The sequence below is a fragment of the Monodelphis domestica genome, chromosome 3 (genome assembly GCF_027887165.1).
Source record: "Monodelphis domestica isolate mMonDom1 chromosome 3, mMonDom1.pri, whole genome shotgun sequence".
Classification (NCBI taxonomy): domain Eukaryota; kingdom Metazoa; phylum Chordata; class Mammalia; order Didelphimorphia; family Didelphidae; genus Monodelphis; species Monodelphis domestica.
In genome coordinates, this window is record NC_077229.1 from 536,265,926 (window position 1) to 536,285,535 (window position 19,610).

The 19,610-nt window shown below is 35.0% G+C and overlaps 1 protein-coding gene across 2 annotated transcripts in view; it reads left to right on the forward strand.

Moving 5' to 3' along the window:
* The window catches only part of WDR36 (WD repeat domain 36), a 52,021-nt gene extending 37,855 nt beyond the window's left edge, over positions 1-14,166 (forward strand). Inside the window, exons 15-23 of one of the 2 annotated variants that reach the window (XM_001369854.4) lie at positions 3,067-3,175; positions 5,697-5,776; positions 6,993-7,100; positions 8,627-8,724; positions 10,009-10,154; positions 11,491-11,610; positions 11,789-11,870; positions 12,809-12,996; positions 13,576-14,166. In XM_001369854.4, coding sequence (XP_001369891.1) covers positions 3,067-3,175; positions 5,697-5,776; positions 6,993-7,100; positions 8,627-8,724; positions 10,009-10,154; positions 11,491-11,610; positions 11,789-11,870; positions 12,809-12,996; positions 13,576-13,725 — 1,081 coding nt within the window. In that variant the 3' untranslated portion in view covers positions 13,726-14,166. The remainder of the gene's footprint in view (positions 1-3,066; positions 3,176-5,696; positions 5,777-6,992; positions 7,101-8,626; positions 8,725-10,008; positions 10,155-11,490; positions 11,611-11,788; positions 11,871-12,808; positions 12,997-13,575) is intronic. The other variant, XM_007486597.3, reaches the window with a different exon arrangement.
* The last annotated feature ends 5,444 nt before the right edge of the window (positions 14,167-19,610 follow it).

Sequence of the window (19,610 nt, forward strand, 5' to 3'; positions counted from 1 at the left end):
ATAAACTATCATTTAAAAAAGAAGGAGTTGGTTTTAACTAAAGGTACCTCCATTTCATGGGACATTTGGTTATGTGCTTTCTTTGTGGAGCTCATTCCGAGTTTAAAATCAGAGGAAACATTTATGTGCTAACATCTTTTATAGAGATTGAAAGGGTAAAGAAAAAGTAAAGAATTTAATTAGTTCTTCCAAACCATACTTTCAATACAGAATCTGCAAATGCAAAACTAGGAATAATGGAATGAAATTGTCAAGAGGCAGAATTAAGTTTGATGCAGAGGAAAATTTTAAATTTGAGCTGTTTAGTAGTGAAATGGGCTGTCCCAGGACCTCATGAGAGCAAGCAAAGGCTGCATGACCACACAGATACGTTATAGGATACAGGTAGGACTTGATACCTTCTGTGATCTTGTCCAATTCTGAGAGTATTTAATTTTATGCAGGTAAGAAGGTATACTATATTGGAGAACAGTAAAAAAGCTGGAAAATAAAGTTCCATATTAAGAAATTAAAGAGGCCCTTTATTCAGAAATCTTATGTATTAAGAGAGTCAAAAGATGCTTGACATAGCAAGTACCCCCATATAACATCACAAAAATGAAATTGGCCATATCTTAACATGACTTTCTTCTGTTGAAGAAATAACTTCTGAATCAGCTTTATGTTTATAGTCAGACCACCAACTACTTTAGGATATTATCAAGTTGCAAGAGAGGGTAAAGATGAGAAAATGATAGTCTGCAGTTTTAACAAGTCTAACTTGATCCAATGAAACAAGATTTTGATATTGAAGAAAATGAAAAATGGATAAAAGAAGAGAAATTGATTCATATCACTATTTCCTCTAGAAGCATAACCTAGTACTTACCACAGTGAGGAGACCAACAGGAATGAAGCAGCTTTAGCCAGCAAACAATTGATTTCTTTGCCAAGTAGCGACATGGCATCCAAAGGTGAAATCAGTTTAAAATACAAAAAAAATTTTTTAGTGAGCAGCTACACCTCCCAAATATCAAATGGTGAATTCTGCAGTAAACTTGTTTGATATAAGTAATAAATTAGACCCAATGAAATAAATTATCCTAAGATAAAACTCCAATTAGGTAAAAGTGAAGGCAGATCAACTCACAGATGAAAAATGGAACAAACTTCTATAGTTGCCCTTTTTTCCATCACGTGTGACAGTGCTTCTACCTTTGTAACACCTCAGCCCACATGGGTGATAAAAAGTGAACTTAAAAACAGTTGAATTAAACCATGTGCAGATAGAAGAAATCTGTGCTGGTTTTTAAGGCATTTGAAGGACCAGTTTTTAAAAGATATATAAATATTTATTAAGTGCCTGTTATGTTCCAAGGACCATGTTAGGTGCTAGGTGTGAAAAAACCAAAGGATGAATATCCCTTCTCTCAAGGAACTTACATTCTAAAGAAGGAAGGATACTAAATGATTTTAAGTAATCATAGTATTATTATCCAAAAAAAGTGATCAAGAGATTGTTGATAAATATAGAACCATAATGTTGAATTTCTCATTTTTGTAAAAGCTTTATAAAAATTGTTTATCAAGGATATCTTTGAAAATACGAAATAAAGAAAGAGATGTTTTTTGGGAAGAATGAAGATAATTAGAAATTTGGTTGAGTTCATTTTGTTTAGCTCCATTTGGTGCACATCCTTCTTGAGTATTATTTATGACCACCAACTTTCTTCCTCATTATCACCAAATAGATATTCTATCATCAGTGGAGGAAGAAAAGAATTTAAATACTACTATGAATTCTTAAGGACTTTTGCACAGTTTTCTACAATAGACCATGTCTTTATAGTTACAGTTAAATGAAAAATGTAGCAAATACAGCATCCCACTAATTTTTTTGTTAATTCTTAAAAAAATTGGTGGAGCAAAATGTAATCTTTCAATAATAATGTATTTAATACAGGTATTGTCATATAAGAATCTTTGATAGATAAAATCAGAAATAACATTTTTCATTAAACACCTATTTTATGTCAGATGCTAATTTCAGATTGTTGATTACATGGAATCTTGGAACACTGGGAATCCCATCTCCACTTCTTACCTCCTTCAACAAGATCTTTGACTTTCAGGAAAAAAAGTTTGATTATTTACATAGGAAAAAAATAAATGAAGAATGCTTATTGTCCAAGTGGGCATCCTGTGGTTGACATAGACTATCAGGGTGATGTGTGTATGGGTATCTTGGAAAGGTATAGATGTGATAATGAGCTATTCCCAGAATTGAATTGGAGGAGGAAATTAGAATGGATTCCAATAACGTAGCACTTTTCAACAGCTTCAAACATTTCAAGGACACAAAAATCTATCTTTTTAACATCTGTAATTTGTCTAATGTTGCTATATCCTTATGAACCATCAGTCTCTGAAGAATCCAAATATCAAATGGTCCAGTGGGTTATGGTGGCCCTAAGTAGTCTGCTGCATAGTGGTAATGACTTCATACAAGAATTGGTGTCCAGAAAATGTGGGATTGAGAATTGGTCAGTCCTATAAGAAGAACAAGGTATTGAATGATATACCTGTTACCTGAGCAAAATTAAAAGAATAAGGACTTCAAGATATTGGAGTTATTCAAGATATTGTTTCTCCTTTATCATATAGGATTAAAAGACATTTTGACCATAGCTGCTCAGGAAGTTATAGAAAAGTTGTAATCTGCATTATGAAGATATTTGAAATTTTGTACATAAAGATAAAGATAAATGGGTAGCTCTAGAGTAATATTCATCATATTGTTCATATGTCATTTTTGTCTTTCTACTTGATTTTTTCTGTTATGTGTGATTTTTTACATAGTTGAGTTCTTTGATCTTTATGTAATGTTTCTTCAAAAATCTATAATTTTCTTATACTTTACTAGTGGAATTTCAGATTTGTCTCAAATTCAATATCACTGCTATGAATAGTATCAAGAACATTTTATTTGATCCTTAGTAAGGTAAAAATTTAATAATAGGAGAAAGTTTTCACATGTGATTTTTGTCATTAATTTTTTTATTTTTAATTATGTACTTCTTTTGTCAGTGGCATCCTGGGAATTGCCTCAGATGACTTCAGTCTAAATGTTCTAGACATAGAAACCAGAAAGACAGTCAGAGAGTTTTTTGGACACCAAGGCAAGATAAACGACATGGTAATTTTATTAGATGGAACAAAAGTTACTTCTTTCTTTTAATGAACTTTAAATTTTTTCTAAAAGTGGAATATACTAAAAAGTATTCATATTAGGTTAAAATTGTAGATAGGATATAGAAATTTATGCTGACCATAGAACTAAAATTGGTTGTTTTCTATGGGAGAATATATTCAAAATAGTTTTTGTTATTTTGTGCAAATAATAGTTTAAAGCAAATTAAAAAAAATAGAAGATGCCATTTTTTCTCCTGGGAATTGGTGCTATTCATTTAACACTGTGAAATCCAAGATGATTTTTTTTTTTATCTAAACAATTTTAAGGAAAACTAACATTTACTTGATTAACAAAATGAATTTATTGATGTGAAAATGCCTCTCTCCCTCAATTCAGTGTAAAAATACTATTGGTACCTCTGACAGTTGCAGTTGTTCTGGATATCTGTATAGAAATACCAATATGCTGAGTGTAGTAAATTATGCTTTTTTTGAACTTTTTCAAACCTTTTAGGTCAGATACCATAAACTTACAGTAGGAAAGGGACCACAATTCATTTCAGTTCAGTTCTTTTCACTTCTTCATTTTACACTTGAGGAAACTAAGGACCATGACTTAGGTTAGGACAGTGATGATGAACCTTTTAGAGATGGAGTACAGGGCCCCAGCTCCCCCCTCCCCCCCAACCAAGTGCCATGTCCACCACTCCCCTCCCCAAAGACTGTGCCATGCTCCTGCTCCCCTCCTTTACCCCACATGGAGTGAGGAAGTGCTTCCATTGGACTGTTGTGGGGAGAGGCAGGTGAAGTGAGGAATGTCCTCAGTGAGTGTAGAGAGGGGGAGCAGAGCAACCCGAGTGCTCTGTTCCCCTCCAGTTCTGCTGCCTGTAAACTGCCCCGATAACCCTGTGCACTCTCATTGTGCTACTGGGGTGGAGGGGCAGGGGATGTGAAAATATGTCATCAGGCAGCATGGAGAGAGGGGGAAGGGAGCAGCTCTGCTTGCAACTGTGCCATACATTCACCATCAATGGGTTAATGGCGGAGCCAGAAACCTAGATTTAATGTCTTGGATACATATGGGAAAGTAAACCATAAGCATTTGTAGCCAAACCCAGGATTATCCTGAATTACAGATAAAAATTTATAACTTTTGATCTTTTCCTACATCTTTACCAACATTTGAGTTTTATTTTTCACAGATTTCTAATTAGTCCTCCCCAAATATTACAGAATAAAATAATTCAGAGCAAGGAAGAAAATAAGATTTTTTTAAAAGCTATGAACAAACAAGATTGGAAATATTCTTAATTGTTTAGAACTTTTATCATTATTTCAGAAATTTATTTTTTCTCATCTAAAGTTTTACTTATTTGGGTGGAATTGAGAAGTGATTGTCTGAATTATAAGTTATTTCAAAGAAATACGTTTTTCAGTTCAAGTACAAAAGTGAGACAGTACCTATTCTAATAGCTTACCATTTTACCATTGGAATTAAGGTAACAAAATGTTTAGGCATCATGATTTCATGGAAAAGCATGTTAGACTTGAAGTTAGTAGATCTCCATTCATGTTCTGACTACAGCCAAGTGTGACTTTGGAAAAGTCACTTAACCTCTGAACTATTTTTTTTAAATTTGCTATTTATTGCATTGATAGCACAAGGTTGTTGTAAGAAAAGTACTTTAAAGTTTACAAATTGCTATATGATTAGTAATTATTAGAGATTTTTGGATAACAGTTGTGATAAGTAATTTATTACTAGCATATCAATTTTCTTATTCCGGGTGTGGTTTAAAAATGTTTTAGTATTTTTAGAACAGTAGTGATACACTCTTAATTTGATAAATTAGTACCATTCTTCTTAGAAATATCCCAATTTTAAAAAAAATCCCATTTTTAAAAAACAACAAATCATTAAAGTCTTAGACCTGGGAAACCATTAACTTATCAAGCAAGAGGGATATCCCTCTTGCTTGATAGTTAATGGCAGATATGAGCCTAGAACCCTGGACTCACAACCCAGCACTTTTCTCCTTGCTTTTCTCTCTCAATTTGTCAGATTTTATTGTTTTCTGTTTGTGGCAGTCTCAATTTTATTTGAATTATTTCTTAACTTTCTTCTTCCCCCTTGCCTGGAATTCCCTATTCAAATGCCATGTTCTTTCTTGAGACCTTTCTAACTCTCTCCCTTACCTAGCTGCCAGTGTTTCCCCCTCCCTCCATTACTTTATATTAATTTTGTATGTATGTATGTGTGTGTACACACACACACACACACACACACACACACACACACACACACACACACACACTCCCTGCTAGAACATAGGCTCCTTGAAGGTATTAGACACTTTCATTTTTTCATTTTTGTCTTTGTATCCCTCAGGATCTATATAGTCTTCACTTTATAATAGGATAGTAGAGATCAATAAATGCTCATTAATTGAATTCTTAAGCAGTTCTGTTGTGTTTTCTACTGCTTAGCATTTATAAAATGAGCATTTTATTACCTTTGTTTAAAGGCTTTCAGCCCTGATGGTCGTTGGTTAATAAGTGGCTCAATGGATTGCTCAATTAGGATTTGGGACCTTCCATCTGGGTGGTAAGTAGATTTGTAATAGTATTTTTATTTTTGTATGAATCTATTTGTCTATATAGTAAGCCACTGTGGAAAGATTCTTTGCTTTTGACCTTGAAATCAAATAGCTAGCCCAAAAAAGTTAATGAAGAATTGTGTATAATTTCCAAGTCATCACCATGTAATGAAATTGAGAATTCCACTGAATAAACCTGAGGATAGAGTGGTAAAGTAGAAAAAAGTTTTCAATGGTAACCAAAATCTCTGAAAAGGGGGGGAAGAAAAGGTAGGAAGGTTTTATTATTTTTCATTACATATTTTTCATTGCGTCCTTCTTCCATTGGGATTATTAACCTGTACCTGATAGCAGTTTGGTTTTTAGAAAGGAAAACCTGAATTTTCTTGTGATTGTATAAAAGAAATAAGTAATCTAATTCATTTAATAGTAACATCATGGGACACATCTGCCTATCAAATATGCAGAGTTTGAAGGGTATTATTGCGGGATTGGTTTGAAGGTAAGCCCTAATTACTTAGAGAAGGGCAAGGGTGGCTTATCAGTTGAGGCTTGAAGAAAGTTAGGAATTTTAAGAATACTAAGTTGATAAGGAAAAGTGAAGTTGCCTCAAAAACATGTCATTTTGAGGCTGAAAGAAAGCACATATTGAGTATTGTACAAATTGTTGAAGCTTACCATGTTAAATAATAAACTAAAAATGAGGCAAATGAGGTAAACTTCCAGTTGCAAACTTCTGTTTCCTACATTATCATAGTTATATCTTATATCTTATTTCTTAGATGTTCTACATTTTATCAAATGTTGGGTTATTGTTCTTTTGTTTCTGAATCTCCCTTGCCTGGTCTACTCCATTGATCTCTATTTTTAACCAATATTAGATGTTTTGATGAGTACTGCTTTAAAATAGAGTACTGGGAGTACTGTTTCTCCTTCATCCCTACTTTTTTTCATCATTTCTGTTTTTCATCATTACAGAAATGAGAATTAAATATTTTCAGGTAACTTAAGAGTAGTTAAGTTATTGATATTAAACAGTGCCACAAAGTAAAAATCTTGTGAGGTCTGTTCTATACTTTTCACTCCTTTATGCAGAATTTAAGAGGAAATTATATCCATTAGTTGAAATTTAAATGGGACAAAAAGCTTAGAAGTCTCTAGATAATCATTAAAAGTTCTTTGTCTTCCCCTTAAAAGGATGTTTGTTTTTTTCTCCCCTATTAGCCTTATAGACTGTTTCCTAGTGGATTCAGCACCTATTAGTCTTACTATGTCTCCCACTGGAGACTTTCTGGCCACTTCCCACGTGGATAATCTTGGAATTTATCTGTGGTAAGTACTTCATATTTTTTTTCCTCCAATAAAAAAATGTAGCTGCTCAAATTTTCTATATAGTTTTCATATTTGTCAGGCGGAAGCACCTGATTTTATCATACTTTCATGACGAAAAACTTATTTAAAAATGACTTTATGGTCACTAGTAAACTACCACTAATGTGCTTCATAAAAATTTGTTTTGTAAAGAATCTTTCCCACAGTTCTCCTGTAGGATTTTCATACTAGCCATTATTATTTTAATATTTTACATTTGATTTTCCACTTATGTTGGGCATTGATGCAGGTTTTCAGGGGAGTTGGGAAGAGGTAAGATCATTGTGCTTGTTAAATTGGGGAATCAAGAGAAAAACCTTACATATTTAGTTTGGAACTTGCAAATGCTAACTTTGGTACATGTTTGTTGAAGTCAGTACTGTTTACTCCTCTGAGAAAAAAAGTTCACTTTATGTCAGTGACTGAGTTCTAGAGTGCCTAAAATCATTGAACTTGGAAGTAAAAATAAATCTACTAAAGAATCTAGTCTAGCAACTTTATTTTATAAATGGAAAAACCCAGAAAAGTCAGATATTTGATCATGCAGCAAAAACAAAGATGAAAATCTAGGCATCTGGACTTCAGATTCCTGTGTTCGTTTTATGATGCCATACTGCCCATTTTCATATATTTTGCATTGTCTATAATGTTTCTGAAGTTCTAGGTCAGATTCCATTATGATGAATTCTACCACAATTTTGTTCTTTGATTTTAAATTAGATTATTTGCTGGTACAGTAGAAAGAGAACTGAATTTGGAGTCCTGAGAGCAGATTTCAAATTCAGACTCTACTGTGACTTAAGTCAAGTCAATTTCCTTATGTACCTTAAATTTCTCATCTCTGAGATGAAGGGTTTGGAATAAATGAGCTTTAATGTCTCCTCCCACTTTAGGTATGTTCTCCTATTATCCTTCAAAATCTTGACATATCTTAAGGTTACAAGTGTGGTGATGTTCCAAAAAAAACCCCATTACTCTGAATTATGGTAGAGAAACAAATCTTCATTCCTTTTGCCAAATATTTGCTAAAATCAAGGTCACCTCCGATTGTTAAACCAAAGTCCAATATTTGGTGTTTAAAATAGGCTTTTACAACTGTGCCCAATTTTAAACAAATCCAGTTATGTAGGGAAATATATTTACCCCTCCCATAAAAAGATTTACTTCAAAGATTTCACTTTATAAAAGGGTTTTTCACAAAGTTCCTTTAATTAAGTTTCTCCAATGTATAGGATTCTGTTAACAATTGCTTTATTAGAGGGTTTTTTCAGCTTTTATTTTCCCAAGTATATACATGTTGAATTAAAGCAAGATATATAATCCTTTTCATGTGAATAATCTAAATATCTTAAATCTCTTAGTTATTGAATAATCTGAATCTGTAGGCATAATATTAAAATGTAAAGATATATCATTTGAAAGTTACTCTGTGCAAACTGGTTTTATCAACTTTTAAAATATTTATTTGTATTATTTTCAATTCTTAGGTCTAACATTTCCCTATATTCACTTGTTTCATTACGGCCACTTTCAGCAGATCATGTTCCTACTATTGTAATGCTTCCTGGTACCTGTCACATCCAAGGTAATCACAAGATATAAGATGCTTTTTGGGGAGTTAATATAATTATTATAAGAAAACTCTTGTTAGGGGGCAGCTGGGTAGTTCAGTGGATTGAGAGCCAGTCCTAGAGATGGGAGGTCCTGGGTTCAAATCTAGCCTCAGACACTTCCCAACTGTGACCCTGGGCAAGTCACTTAACCCCCATTGCCTAGCCCTTACCACTCTTCTGCCTTGGAACCAATACACAGTATTGATTCCAAGATGGAAGGTAAGGGTTTTAAAAAAAAGGAAAGAAAACTATTGTTAAACATGTAATTATTTAACTGGCCGTATGTGCACTTCATGTTAAGAAAGTGTTAAGTTGTGAAAATAATTTTTTTTTACAGATTTATTTTAGGCAGATTTGAGTGTGCTTTCTCATAGCATCATTATATTGAGAAACTAGTTATTTAAGATAAAGGAAAAACAAAAAAAATTAAAATTGAATTATTTGAAGATTTATAGTTGTCTAGTATTCTGAAAACCAGGACTATGGTAGAGTTTTATTGTTAGTTAGGTTTGAGACAAAGGTTAGTGAAATACAAGCAAAAGGATAAAAGGGAGAGGGCAACTAGGTGGTACAATGGATAGAGTGATGAAATGGATAGTGGATAGGCCCTGAAATCAGGAAGACTGAATTCCAATCTGGTCTTGGACACTTAATTTTGTTACCCCAGACAAGTCACTTAAAATCATTTCCCTCAGTTTCTTATCTGAAAAATGAGCTAGAGATGGAAAAAAGCAAACCACTCTGGTATCTTTGCCAAGACAACCGGAAATAGGGGTCACGAAGAGTCAGATTTGACTGAAAAATGATAAAGCAGGAAGTTTAAATTCTCCTTTTGCCTTTTTCTCTTTGGAAATAAACTTCATTTAAAAATACTTAATAGGAGCTTAATAGGAGAAATGTGCTTAGAATAAAAATTTAAGGCAAAAAAATGGTAACTTGGCATATAGAAATGGGAAAATATTTAGATATATTTGATATGGTAGAAGACAGAAGGGAAACAAAATAGGACACATATAAGGTATTCAAGGACTTCAATAATAGAAAAATATTTGATATATAGAAACATTTAAACCACCTTCTAAAAAGTATATATATATATATATATATATCAAGTATATGATTGATTATATTTGAATGATCTCAAACTTAACATTTTTAAATCATGGTTTAAAAGGGCTTAAGTTGAAAATGTGTTTATAATTAATAGCACCATATATCTGGCATATATCTATTTTACTGACTTTTTTTCTTTAAAGAAGAAGAATTCTCAGAAGACATTGAAGGACCAAATGATGAAATAATAGATTATGACTCACCAGAACAGCTCAATGAGCAGCTATTGACTTTGTCACTACTACCTGAATCAAGGTGGAAAAACCTTCTCAATCTTACAGTTATTAAGGTAATAACAGGATTATCTCAAATTCTGGGAGTTTTAAGTGAACTCTATTGAAAGGGTAGTCTTTACCTATATAATCTGAATATAAACTCTTTAGTTTGAAGAGTTTCCCTTCCCTTCTGGACCAAGATTTTTGGGTAGTGGTTATACAAAGTAAAGGTAGGAGTTAAGAGAAATATGGAGAGATAAAAAAATCATATTATAATGACTGATTGGATTGAAACTGCATTCATGGATATTTCTAATCCTAATCTGAGATGCTCTAATGAGCTAATCTTAAAACCAGAGCAGTCAAATATTGTGCCATTTTCACAAATTTGCCTCAAGCATGTTTCCCTTCTTTCCTTAACTTCAAAAAAAATTGTCAACAAATATTTACTTTGGTCTTTTCTAAAAGCATTGGTCTAACATATCTCTATTTAATATCTTCTATAAATATAAATATATATAAATATATATAGTTGAATGATGATGGTGAAAAACCCAAATAGTAAATGTTTGAGAAATGAAGGAAAAAGAGACTATCAGTTTAGACAGTTTTTTCTAAGATTTTGTCTCTGAAAGAGAAAAGAGATATAGGACAATAATTTAAGGGGCTGTTAGGGGCTAATGAAGGTTTTTTTTAAGGTGGGGAGAATTGGGTGTATTTGAAATCAGAAGGGAAAGAATGAGTAGATAGTGAGAGGTTGAAGTTGAGGGTGTGGGTAGGGATAATCAAGTTTTTAATCTGTTGGAGAAGAAAGGAGGAGATATGTTGGTATTCTATCCCTAGAGATGCTTCTTTAGGAGGGTTGACCTCAGCAAAAAGAAGCACCTTATTTTCAATCAGACATAATTTCAAGCTTCTCACATGGTAACTTCATGTCTCTTTGGTTTAATTGTTATCTCTAAACTGATGACTCCTAGATAGCCACATCTAGTTCCTAGATTCCAATACCATGTTGTCAATTTCCTCTCAGCTATGTCAAATTAAATTTCCCATAGAATCTCAAATTCAATATGACCAAAACAGAACTCATCTTCCCTCTCCAAAATCTCTCCTCTTTCAGACTTCCTTTTAGTCATTTAATATTCATCACTTGAGAATCATCCTCTTTAATTTTACTCATTTCACTTATTCAGTCTGTCCTTTTTTCTCTGTTCATGTAGATACCATCCTAGTTCAGACTTACTTCGTGTATTACCTGACTGTAACAGTAGGTTGTGACTATGGAAAAGTTGATTTGAAAATACGATTTATTGCTTTTTATTTCTTCACTGATAAAAGAACATTAAAATATTTAAATGAATTATAGAAATTTTTGTTTTATAAATCTTTTCAATTTTTTTCTTTTATCAGAAAAAGAATAAACCAAAGGAACCTCCTAAAGTGCCCAAATCAGCACCATTCTTTATACCTACTGTTCCTGGCCTTGTACCAAAATACCTTTCCTCTGAACAAGATACAGGTTCTCAACAGGTAAGGGCCCAGATTCCAAATTCTAAATATTCATCCTCCCTCTCTCCCCCCATTCCACATCCCCTTTAATTTAATATTAGTTGGGATGGGGAAAGAGTAAACCCTATTCTTCCCCCATGCACTGGATTGTCATACTTTGCTTTTTAAATATATAATTTTGGTGTTTTTTTAATTTAAGTCTAAAGTGATAAATCTTGGAATTTTGGCTCAAAAATCTGACTTCTGTCTGAAACTTGAAGAAGGACTTAGCACTAATAAATGTAAGTAAAAAAAATCTAAAATTTCTCATGTCTCTTTGACATTCTAGAATATATAAAGAAGAGATGGTGAAGTAGTAATAGTTGTTGCTGACTCTTCATGAACCCATAGACTTGTACATGATTGTATAATGATTGATTTGGACTTTTATGTAATTTATTACAAACCAGATTGATCATATATAATCCTTTATATGGGTAACTGTAACTATGATTTTAGAAAGAGTTAGTCCCAGTTAGCAATTAATTGTACAAGAGCCCTGTTATCAACTTTGGAATATTAAGTGCACAGCTTGACTGAATTTTGATTCCTGATAAAGATAACACAATCATTGAGTTAGTTGTAGAAATTAGGAAATTATTTCAAGGACAAGATTGTATTTCCTTTTATGAAGATTTATATTCACTAAAGTTTCCTCAGAGTTTATGGCCCAGAGAGGTATGTTTGATTTATCTTTAAGTTTCTTCCCAGAGTCCAAGATATAAAAGTAATAAAGACAATTTCCTTTTCAATAACTTGGCAAAACAAATTATTGTGTAAGCCATGGCCAAAAAGTGTGTCTGTTTCTGAATTTTAACATCATCTCTTCTTTTAGGAGATGAGTGAGTGACCTGTTGAATTTTCAGTCTTTTGGACTGACAAATTTATTTGTCATTGTGTTGATTAAACTTCCACAATTTTTCAAAGTTATTTTTCTCTATGATGTTATAAATTACTAATTCTGCTTTACTTCAGTCTACATCATTTTATTAAAGATTTTAGTTTCTTCTGAAATTATCTTCTTTTTTAAACCCTTTACTTCTTTCTTAGAACTGATACCAAGTATTTTGTTCCAAGTTAGAAAAACTAGCAAGGGCTAAGTAATTGGTTGCAAAGTGATATAATTCTTTTCTATTTAGATAACTGTAAATAATAACTTTTTTTCCCCTTAAAACTACAGATGAATCTCCACTTAATGTTCTTAAGGAATTGGGCCCATCAGCTATTGAAATAGAGCTACGAAGCTTATCTCCAGAATGTGGTGGCTCTGTAAAACTCATGCAGAGTTTCTTGAAAATGATTGGAGCAATGTTGACCACAAAACGTGATTTTGAACTGGCTCAGGCATATCTAGGTTTATTTTTAAAGGTAACTATAGCACTTATGACAAGGAAGCTTTTTTTCACAACCATATATATCATTTATGAATATTTGCAAAATACAAAGCTACCTCTCATGAATAAAGTGTAGCAGTCTGGACTTTCTCCTTCATCCATGACAATTTTGCTAACTTTTTGTTCATGAATAAATATAATACATTTTATAATAAACTTAATACCTTATTTGTCCTTTGTAACCATTTGTAGGTAGCTACAAAGTAATTGAACTAGCATTAGCTGCTTTTTAAATGATTATATTTGTACAAAGGTCAACATTCATAAAGTTTCTTTTAATGGGAGAATTTTGAAATGGTAGAAAAGAAAGAGTAATTGCTAGACTATGAAGAAGTCTAATGAACAGAAGGTTAATGTTAATGAACTAGAGGAGAAAGTCAATGTACAGGAAAAATGTACAACTACTATAGCCTTTAAGAAAAATATGAAACCTTGAAAAGGCATAAAACATTTAGCTTTACTTGAGGCCCTTAAAAAGTAAGATAGACTAGGTGAAAAATGTCATTTTCTAAAGCATATGCAATTATAAATTATGAACATTTATTTTTTTCAGTTGCACCTTAAAATTCTTCCTTCAGAGGCAGTATTATTAGAAGAAATGACAGCATTGTCTTCACAATTGGAAGAAACTTGGATCCATCTGCAGTCCCTCTTCAATCAAAGCCTGTGTGTGTTAAATTTTATTAAAAGTGCTTTGTTATGAAACATTTCTTATTCCTCCAAAATATAAAAACTCAGAAACGTACAATTTTTGAAGGGAGGCATGGTCAAGACAGATTGGTAGTTGTTTTTACCAAGGACATAATATGAGTTCTGTTTTCCCAATTAACTCTTTACTATTTCATTGTATAGAAAAAAAAAATGCTGATCATATTAACTGGATTATACAGTCACTTATCCTTCAGCCCAGATACAGATAATTCCCTTGAATGAAAAACAGAAGATATTTTGTATTTGTTTCATATCTCTTTAGAAATTCCTCAATTCATTTTCTGGTACCTTCCATTCTTTATCTTTCTGGTATTACATATTTTGAAATCTTCCTCATCTATTTAGTGTCTTCTCTGCCATGCAATCTTTAGGATTTCTTGCCATTGGAATTAGACTAAACCCGCCATGTCATAATAAAAGAACTCCCAATGAAGACATTTCCTCTCCTTTTTCAGATGAGCACCTTCTGTACTGCTCATTTTAGTACTCCAGGCAGTTCTTTGTTTCAGAAATTGAAAAATTAAGTGATGCTTGGACAGTCATTGTGTATTAGAGGTAGGATTTGAATACTGCCTTCTCTTGGGTATCGTTTTTAAGTTAAATAAAAAGGGGCAACAAATTCTTATTCTTTCTATCAGTTTATAACCTAATAAATGGGCATTCTATTGATAGAAGGAATATCCAATGTAGGCAAATAAAATAAAAAAGATTTACTCATCTTAATGGATGAAAAGTTAGAATTGTAACATTTTAGAGCTGGAAGCTCTTGTCATTTTACAAATGAGAAAACTGAAGTTTTGAGAGATTTGTGACTTTTCCATGGTTACATAGTGAATGAGAGGGCTAGGACTGGAACCCAAATATGTCCCTGCCTGGGGCTTTTTCTATTACACTGTACTGAATCAAAGAATGGTCTTACCCTTGATCTTTATTCAATGAGATATTTGTAAAGTGCTTAGCACAGTGTCTAGAAGACACATAGTAGGCACTGATAGAAAACTTAGGCCATCAATCTGAGCTGAAGATCCATCTTTAATTGTGGGAAATTAGAGTTGGAGGTCTCACCATACCCAGTCTGTGGCAATGACCCCATTTAGATTTAATTACTCTTATGTAGATTAATTAAAATTATCTAGAACAATCATATTAACTGGAGATGTCAGAGTAGCCAGTTTTATAATTCTTAACAGGATCAAATAACACCTGGGATTGCCAAAGGTTGTTTTCCTATTATCTCGTTAGCATAACAACTCTACCTGTGCACTCACCATTCCAAGTGAGCACAGTTTATTTCCTGCTGCATGAGTTTCAGCTTCCCTAGATAATTAAAGAGACCTGAACTTTTTCTACTCCCAACAGAAGCTCTTAATATAGTTTGTTGCTGTAATATTCGAATACACCAAACTATATCCTTTCTAATAATGTGGTTAGTATTCTAGTTATAATTGACATGCAGTTAGTTTAATAACTGGGTCTAACTCTAAGAAATCATAAGTTGCAGTTACCTACCTAAAGGATTAGATGTGGTCACTTGGTAATGATCAATAACATAAAAGCAATAAGGCTATTTTGCCTTCAGCACTTTTCTCCTTGTTATTCATTTGTTTTCAACTATTTTTTTTAAACCCTTACCTTCCATCTTGGAATCAATACTATGTATTGGTTCCAAGGCAGAATAGTGGTAAGGGCTAGGCAATGGGGGTTAAGTGACTTGCCCAGGGTCACAATAGCTGGGAAGTGTCTGAGGTCAGATTTGAACCTAGAACCTCCTGTCTCTAGGCCTTGATCTCAGTCTACTGAGCTACCCAACTATCCCCCTTGCGTTCAACTCTCTCTGTAAACCTGTGTGAGGTTTTCTTGGCATAAATCCTGCAGTAGTTTGCCATTTTCTTCTCCAGTGAATTTAGAGGAACAGGTTAAGTGACTTGTGAAGCATCACACACAACTTGTGAATGTCTGAGGTTGGATTTGAATTCAGGTCTTTCTGACTCCAGGCACAGGACTATATCCATTGAGCCATAGCTATCTTCCTGCACCCGCTGCTGAATGAAGTGGAGAAAATCATGTAATCATTCTAACTAGATCCACTACAAAGGAAGGAATTTGCAGGAGCATGCAAACAAAGTGAAATTGCAGAAAAGCAAAGGAGAAGCTCTTTGGAATGTTAGTGAGAGAGGACTCAGAGAGCCAACAGAATCTGACGGGACAGTCAGAGCCAGGGTGTTTTTGGGCTTGAACTCTGTGAGGGAGAGAGCTCTGGATCTTGCTCCTGAACCCCACTAGCAAACCCTGAACCAAAAGTGATTCCTGGAAAAGAACTAATGAAATCCTGCATCTAATTCCTCAATCCTTGGAGATCTAACTGTGGAGGCTCAATCAAGACATCCTTTCTTAAGGGTTTTCTCCTGAGGTTGGACTGAACCAAGCCAGCAGTAAATGTCTAATCAAAATCTACTAATTTCCTAGTGACTTGATTGATTTCTTAGCCTAGGGATTAGCTTAGTTATTAAGCCATCTAGATTGGAGAGGATCTTCATGTTGCCTGGGCTGTGTCCATGGGTAGGAGACTGTTGGCCATTGGAGTGGTAGCTAGGGATTCCCATTACCTGCTTTTTTGATCTAATTTACTCTTCATCACTTTAATAAACCAATTTACAAGAAGCTATAACAGTCAGATTTAACTATTAGGGCACGAGAAGGAGGATGTTTGGAGGGTTTGGGGAGACAGGGTCTACCTCTGATTGAGCCAAGCCAAATCTCAAATCACCTGCCAATTCCCTTTCCCCTAAGCAAGTCTGTGTCAGAAGGCATTCACCTCGGGATGCTAGGTAAAGCCAAATTAGCAAAATGGCAATCTCCTGTCCTTAAGGACATAGCTGCTGTGTCATGTCAGCCTGAATCACTGGCCTTAAGCAGAGAAGCATCAATCTATGTCCCATAGCGGGATCACCTGTAGGCCTGGTAAAGCCAAACCTAGATCTATCTATCAGGGCTCTTAGATTCACTTTTTAACTGCTTTGATCTCTTGTCTTGCATCCTGTCAGGTTTTGTTAAACCATGACCATCCGTTGCATTCATCTTTCAGGGCCTTCCCAATTATCTTCTTACAACTACAAATTTGTTCCATAGCCTCAACTGGGCCCCAACTCTGCAAGGCTATCTTATATCTGTCATGTTAACTCACCATCCCACTTAATCACTTGGTTCTTCCCAGCCTATTCAATACTCAGACCTCCCTGCCTTCCCCTCCCACCCTCCTATTTTGAGGCCATCTTCCATGAGCTTCTGTAATGGAGGAATTAGTAGTAAAAGATGAAAGGAGAATCCAGGAGAGACCACTAATGTTTAAAGTTGACTCAGAGAGGGAGGGAGTCTTCTTGCCCTTCAGCCTTCCCTCCTCAGCTATGGCTGCTCTCACAAACTGGCTCTTGACTTTCCTCTGCTACTAGAGCCTAAAGGTTTCTTCTCAGGGAGATTAATCTCCCCCCTCCTCCCCCCCTCCCCTCAAGCTGTCCCACTCACACTTGAGTTACTGGGGAAAGACAACAACTTTATTATAACTAAGTCAACTAGGGTAACCCAAAGAAATGGCTGGCAGGAAGGGAATTGGTGAGGAAACTGGGGAGGGTGTCCTTTCTCTACCCCTTTTTCCTCAAGTTTGGGGAACTCAGGCCTTGGCAGCCTGGGCCCCCTACGAAAGAGTCAGGTTGCACTGGTCCTGGTCTTTTGCCCCCTGGCCACAGCTCAGACCCAGGACACCAGGAGCTGTGAGATGAGTTTGACAGAGGCTCAAATGTCTTCAGCTGTTACTTCAGTTGGCTATTGGTGTGTATGGAGGGGGAGAATGTTCTGTTACCAGGAGAGGAAAAAGGTGAGTATAGCCCCAGGAGAAAGTTTTTAGTCTTCTCAAGGTTGACAGAGGTCCAACTGAAATCCCAGTCAGAAACATTCCAGACCTCCTGGGGCCCTTTCCCCCTTGAGGTGAGCAGATCCATCAGCCCTTCAGGATGTCACTCTTCCTTGAGTGCAAAGCCTCTGTCACAATTCTCTCTTCCTCATCTGTCATTCAAGTGCCTTCTGCCATTATCTTCCTTTTATCCTTTGCCTTTTATATCAAAGGTTTGGCCATTCTTTGATTCAGTCCTAGATGAAGTGGCCTTCCTCCTTCCCAGGAACTCCTTCCTTGCTCAAGAAATCTCATTTCATACTATCTCCTACAACAAATTGCCCTCTCGTTTATCTCCATTCTCACTTATTTTCAGTCTTTCCCTGCCTACATTTCCTACCGCCTGTGTAATAGATGCTCCTCACTAAAGAGAGCAGAGAAAGGCTGGAGCGATGACACCAGGAAATAGGTCAGAGGGAAAACTAGGATTCTCACTCTCCCCCCCACACACACTTCCTGTCTCTCTGTGTCTCAGTGGGTCCTAACAGCTCTTTTCCATATGGTGAGTTCTTAGAAATTTCAAGACTACTCTCACACTGTGTCTCTCTGAAAGGGGTTTATTCTTTTTTTTTTTTTCCAATTTAAACATTATTTTATTTGGTTATTTTCAAACAATATTCCTGGGAAACAAAGATCCTTTTCTTATCCTCCCCCCCTCCCACCACCCCTCCCCTAGCCAATGCACGATTCCACTGGGTATCACATGTGTCCTTGCTTCAAACCCATTTCCATGTTGTTGGTATTTGTATTAGGGTGTTCATTTAGAGTCTCTCTTCATTCCTGTCCCTTCCACCCCTGTAGTCAAGCAGTTGCTTATCTTCAGTGTTTTTACTCCCACAGTTTGTCCTCTGCTTGAGGATAGTGTTTTTTTCTCCTGGATTCCTGCAGAATGTTCAGGGACGCTATATTGACACTAATGGAGAAGTCCATTACGTTCTCTTGTACCACAGTGTGTCAGTCTCTGTGTACAATGTTTTCCTGGTTCTGCTCCTTTCGCTCTGCATCACTTCCTGGAGGTTGTTCCAGTTCCCGTGGAATTCCTCCACTTTATTATTATTCCTTTTAGCACAATAGTATTCCATCACCAACATATACCACAGTTTGTTTAGCCATTCCCCAATTGAAGGGCATCCCCTCATTTTCCAATTTTTGACCACCACAAAGAGAGCAGCTATGAATATTCTTGTACAAGTCTTTTTCCTTATCTCTTTGGGGTACAAACCCAGCAGTGCTATGGCTGGATCATAGGGCAGACAGTTTTTTTATCACCCTTTGGGCATAGTTCCAAATTGCCCTCCAGAATGGTTGGATCAATTCACAACTATACCAGCAATGAATTAATGTCCCAACTTTGCCACATCCCCTCCAGCATTCATTACTTTCCTTTGCTGTCATGTTGAACAATCTGCTAGGTGTGAGGTGATACCTCAGAGTTGTTTTGATTTTGCATCTCTCTGATTATAAGAGATTTAGAGCACTTTTTTATGTGCTTATTAATAGTATTGATTTCTTTGACTGAAAACTGCCTGTTCATGTCCCTTGCCCATTTATCAATTGTAGAATGGCTTGATTTTTTGTACAATTGATTTAGCTCTTTATAAATTTGAGTAATTAGACCTTTGTCAGAGGATTTTGTTATGAAAATTGTTTCCCAGTTTGTTGCTTCCCTTCTCAATTTGGTTGCATTGGTTTTGTTTGTACAAAACTTTTTAATTTGATGTAATCAAAATTGTTTATTTTACATTTTGTGTCTCTTTCTATGTCTTGCTTGGTTTTAAAGTCTTTCCCTTCCCATAGGTCTGACATGTATATTATTCTGTGATCACCTAATTTTCTTATAGTTTCCTTCTTTATGTTCAAGTCATTCACTCATTCTGAGTTCATCTTCGTGTAGGCTGTGAGGTGTTGATCTAAACCCAATTTCTCCCACA